This window comes from Apis cerana, linkage group LG11 (assembly GCF_029169275.1).
Source record: "Apis cerana isolate GH-2021 linkage group LG11, AcerK_1.0, whole genome shotgun sequence".
Lineage (NCBI taxonomy): Eukaryota > Metazoa > Arthropoda > Insecta > Hymenoptera > Apidae > Apis > Apis cerana.
Genome location: NC_083862.1, coordinates 15,145,568 through 15,149,300, shown reverse-complemented (window position 1 = coordinate 15,149,300; position 3,733 = coordinate 15,145,568). Strand labels below are relative to the sequence as shown.

The following is a 3,733-nucleotide window of genomic DNA, read 5'->3' as shown; positions in this document are numbered from 1 at the left end:
TTAAGATATTTTTCAATTAATTTTATTGTAAATATATTAATTAATGCTGTACTTCATTTATATAGTTTTTAAATACTTTAAATAATTAATTTTTATTTTTTAATAGGTTTTACAATAAGATTAATAAAATAAAAATCTATGTTGTAATAAAATTAATTTCGTTCTTCATAATCTTTATTATATCTTTTCTACATATGTATATATATATGTATATATATAAATGTATATTAAAGATATATTGAATAAATGATATGGATATAACTCATAAAAATATTTAATTTGTTCTATAATATGCTAAATTTCAGTATCATTTTAAATATAAAAATAACTTTAAAAATTATCAGAATATTTGTCGAGAGTCAAAGGTTAAGTAAATTTAATCGATACATATGTATTACACCTAATCCTACAGATAATAAAGGAAAAATTCGATTAAATGAAAAATATGGTTAGTTATCAAATCATAAAATTCATTTCAATATATGTTAATCAGTTAAATTTATATCATCTCTCAAGTAAGAGATATGTAATATAAGTTGTATATTTACACCGTTGACTGACATGATTTCAAGTTTCTACGAGAAAATTGTCGGTACATCTTTTACAGTGGAATCAAATCAGCAAAAAATTCTTTGCGTTGGAGTAAGCTGTTTAGATATTGTACAAACATGCAAACAATATCCTGTAGAAGATTCTGACCAAAGGTAAAAGATATTTTTATATATGCGATTGCGCAGTATTATCTATTTACTAATCAGCTGATATTAATATTGATGTAAATAATATGCTGATTAAAATATAATAATTGTAATCAATATTTTTAATAATTTTATTACAATAAAAAAAATTTAATTAATTTTTTTAATATATTCAAAATAAAATTTATTATTTTTTTTAATTTATGGTTTATTTTGCAGATCTATAGAATGTAGATGGCAAAGAGGAGGTAATGCATCTAATTCTTGCACAGTTCTTTCTCAATTAGGAAGCTCATGTGAATTTTTTGGTACTTTAAGTGCTGAAGAACATTTAAATTTTTTGCAAAATGATATGCAAAAATATAATATTGACTTTTCTCATTGTCCTATGATAAAAAAAATAGGATGTCCAATATCTACTATTATTCTAAGTCTAAGCTCTGGTTCTCGTACGATTGTGCATCATAATCCAAATTTGCCAGAGTTGACATTAAAAAATTTCGAACAATTACATTTAGAAGATTATAGTTGGATTCATTTTGAGGGTAGAAATTTGAACGAAGTTTTATCTATGATGCAATGTGTAGAAAATTATAATAATATGTTGAATTATAGTCAAGATAACAAAGAGATGGATACAAATCAAGCACCAATTACTATCAGTGTAGAATTAGAAACTCCAAAACAAGAATTATTAGATTTATTACCTTATGTTGATCTAGTATTTATAGCTAAAGATTTTGCTCAAAGTAGAGGATATGAAAATATGAGCGAAACATTGAAGAACATTGGTGAAGAGGCTAAATCAGGGTATAAAAAAATTACTTAAATATTACTCAAAAATAAGCATATCATCATAAAAATTTTTTTTTTAGAGCAACTCTTATATGTGCTTGGGGTGATAGAGGTGCTATGGCAAGAACTCCTGATAATATCATAGTACAGTCACCTGCATTTCCACCACAAAAAGTTGTGGACACTTTAGGAGCTGGAGATACTTTCAATGCTGCAGTATTACATTTTTTAAATAAAGCAAAATTGGAATTTATCAGAAAACGAAATCTACGATCAAATGAAGCAACTGGTGTCTTACATACAGATGTAAAAATAGAACGTAATATTAAAATGAATTATAATATTGAAAGTTTAGAATGTAGTCATACAGAATTTATTACACAAAATGTTTTGCAAGGAGCTGTGACTTTTGGTTGTCAAGTAGCTGGTACTAAAGTTGGCTTAAAAGGATATGATAAATTAAATGAAATTTTTAAAAATGCCTTATGTCAAATTAAATAAAATGTGATATAATGTTTATATTATAATGAATTTTATATAAAATAATATTATGTATATATTTGATTTTAATGTTATATTAAAAGGCACAAAAATAAATTTTTTATCTTTCAAAATCAAATTTTTTAATTTAATTTAAACTTTAATATTTTTTAAATTTGTATTTTTATTATAATATAAATATATATATAATTAATATATTAATATAATTATTAAAAAATATTATATAATATAAATATATATAGAATGTTTAAGTTTATAATCTATATTTAGGTTTTTACACTATCATACATGTATCCAACAAAGCAGTAGTCAGTAAGGCCCATTAGCTCAGTAGGTTAGAGCGTCGTGCTAATAACGCGAAGGTCGTGGGTTCGATCCCCCCATGGGCCATTTTTTTTCTACAAATATCAAAAACATTTTTTCAAAATCGATTGATAAATTTTAAATATTTTAAATTTTTATTTTTATTTTTTTATATAGTAAAAAAATCGAATTTTTTTTATATTTTTAATAAAATAAAATAAGTTTTACGCTTACCATATTAAAATATTAATACCCGCATATTAAAATTTGAAATAAATTGAAAAATTTATTAAAAAGTTAAATTAAAAATAGAATGGAAGATTAAAATCTTAGAAGAATAATGAAAAATAATCTAATAAAAAATAATATTTAAAAATAATATTTGAAATTATGAAATGCGAATATAAAAGAAACTCTAATCTAAATTATTATGACATGAAATAATAATTAAATTTTTATGAGTTACTATTTGTAGATAATACAGTGCCACAAAAATAAATAGATTTTCATCTTTCTATAATAACGATAAAGTATACTGGGAAATAAACTGAGATCTTCTACTCGTCGATAACCATTGCTCAGCGGACAACGTCGAATATTATAATCGGATATTGATAATGATAGATTAATAAATTATAAATAAATTCAAAAAAATATTTTCAAATATAAAATATTGAAATATTATAATTTTCAATATTTATTCTATTAATTTTATAATTTATTAATATAATATAATGATTTATAATATTATAACATATTTAATTTGTTACCAAAAAATTTTTTATCGTTAATAACTTATTATTTATTAAAAGTAATTTTATTAATTTTAAAAATAATGTATTATTTTTACTTTATTAAAATTTTATTAGAATTTTTCATTTTAAATTATTTTTATGTATATCAGAAAATGCTGTGCTAATAATGACGAATTAATTTGATAAATTTCTATCTTGTTGACTAAAATATATAAAATATATGCTTTAGTATTTTTTTATATTTATTATATTTAATATTTATATATACTAGAGTATATATGATATATATATATATCAATTGATTATTTATATAAGTTATGAAAATACATAATTTTTATTGATATGAAAAATATATATAAAAATAAATAAAATATATGAACATGATTTTTATATAATCAATAATTTATCAACTTTTAGATTTAATTTTTATGCCTTCAATAATTTATTATAATAATAAATGAAATGACTAATATATTATATATTACATTGTAAATTAAAAATAGATTTATAATTTTTACGATCTATTAATATCAATCAATCTTTGAAAATGATATTAAAATGATAAGAAAATTCTAAAATCAAAAGTGACTTAATATAATAAAACTTAGAATGATATATGATGTAATATTGATACTATCTGCATATATTTCAATTAATCATTCAAAAATACATTAAATTAAG

The 3,733-nt window shown here is 20.4% G+C and overlaps 1 protein-coding gene and 1 non-coding gene across 2 annotated transcripts; both read left to right on the top strand.

Annotated features, from left to right (window-relative positions):
* Positions 1 to 561: 561 nt before the first annotated feature.
* On the top strand, positions 562 to 2,112 carry LOC107995754 (ketohexokinase). Its single transcript, XM_017053416.2, has 3 exons — positions 562 to 704; positions 918 to 1,508; positions 1,574 to 2,112. Exons 1-3 carry the CDS (start codon positions 562 to 564, stop codon positions 1,992 to 1,994), a joined length of 1,155 nt encoding a protein of 384 aa, XP_016908905.2. The 3' UTR covers positions 1,995 to 2,112.
* Positions 2,113 to 2,310: 198 nt separating this feature from the next.
* On the top strand, positions 2,311 to 2,384 carry Trnai-aau (transfer RNA isoleucine (anticodon AAU)). Its single transcript has one exon. It is a non-coding gene; the product is annotated as a tRNA-Ile (tRNA).
* The last annotated feature ends 1,349 nt before the right edge of the window (positions 2,385 to 3,733 follow it).

Coding starts and splice junctions, on each gene's coding strand:
- LOC107995754 (XM_017053416.2), top strand. CDS start 562: ATGATTTCAAGTTTCTACGAGAAAATTGTCGGTACATCTTTTACAGTG. Junction 705..917: donor GTAGAAGATTCTGACCAAAG/GTAAAAGATATT, acceptor TTTATTTTGCAG/ATCTATAGAATGTAGATGGC. Junction 1,509..1,573: donor GGTGAAGAGGCTAAATCAGG/GTATAAAAAAAT, acceptor TTTTTTTTTTAG/AGCAACTCTTATATGTGCTT.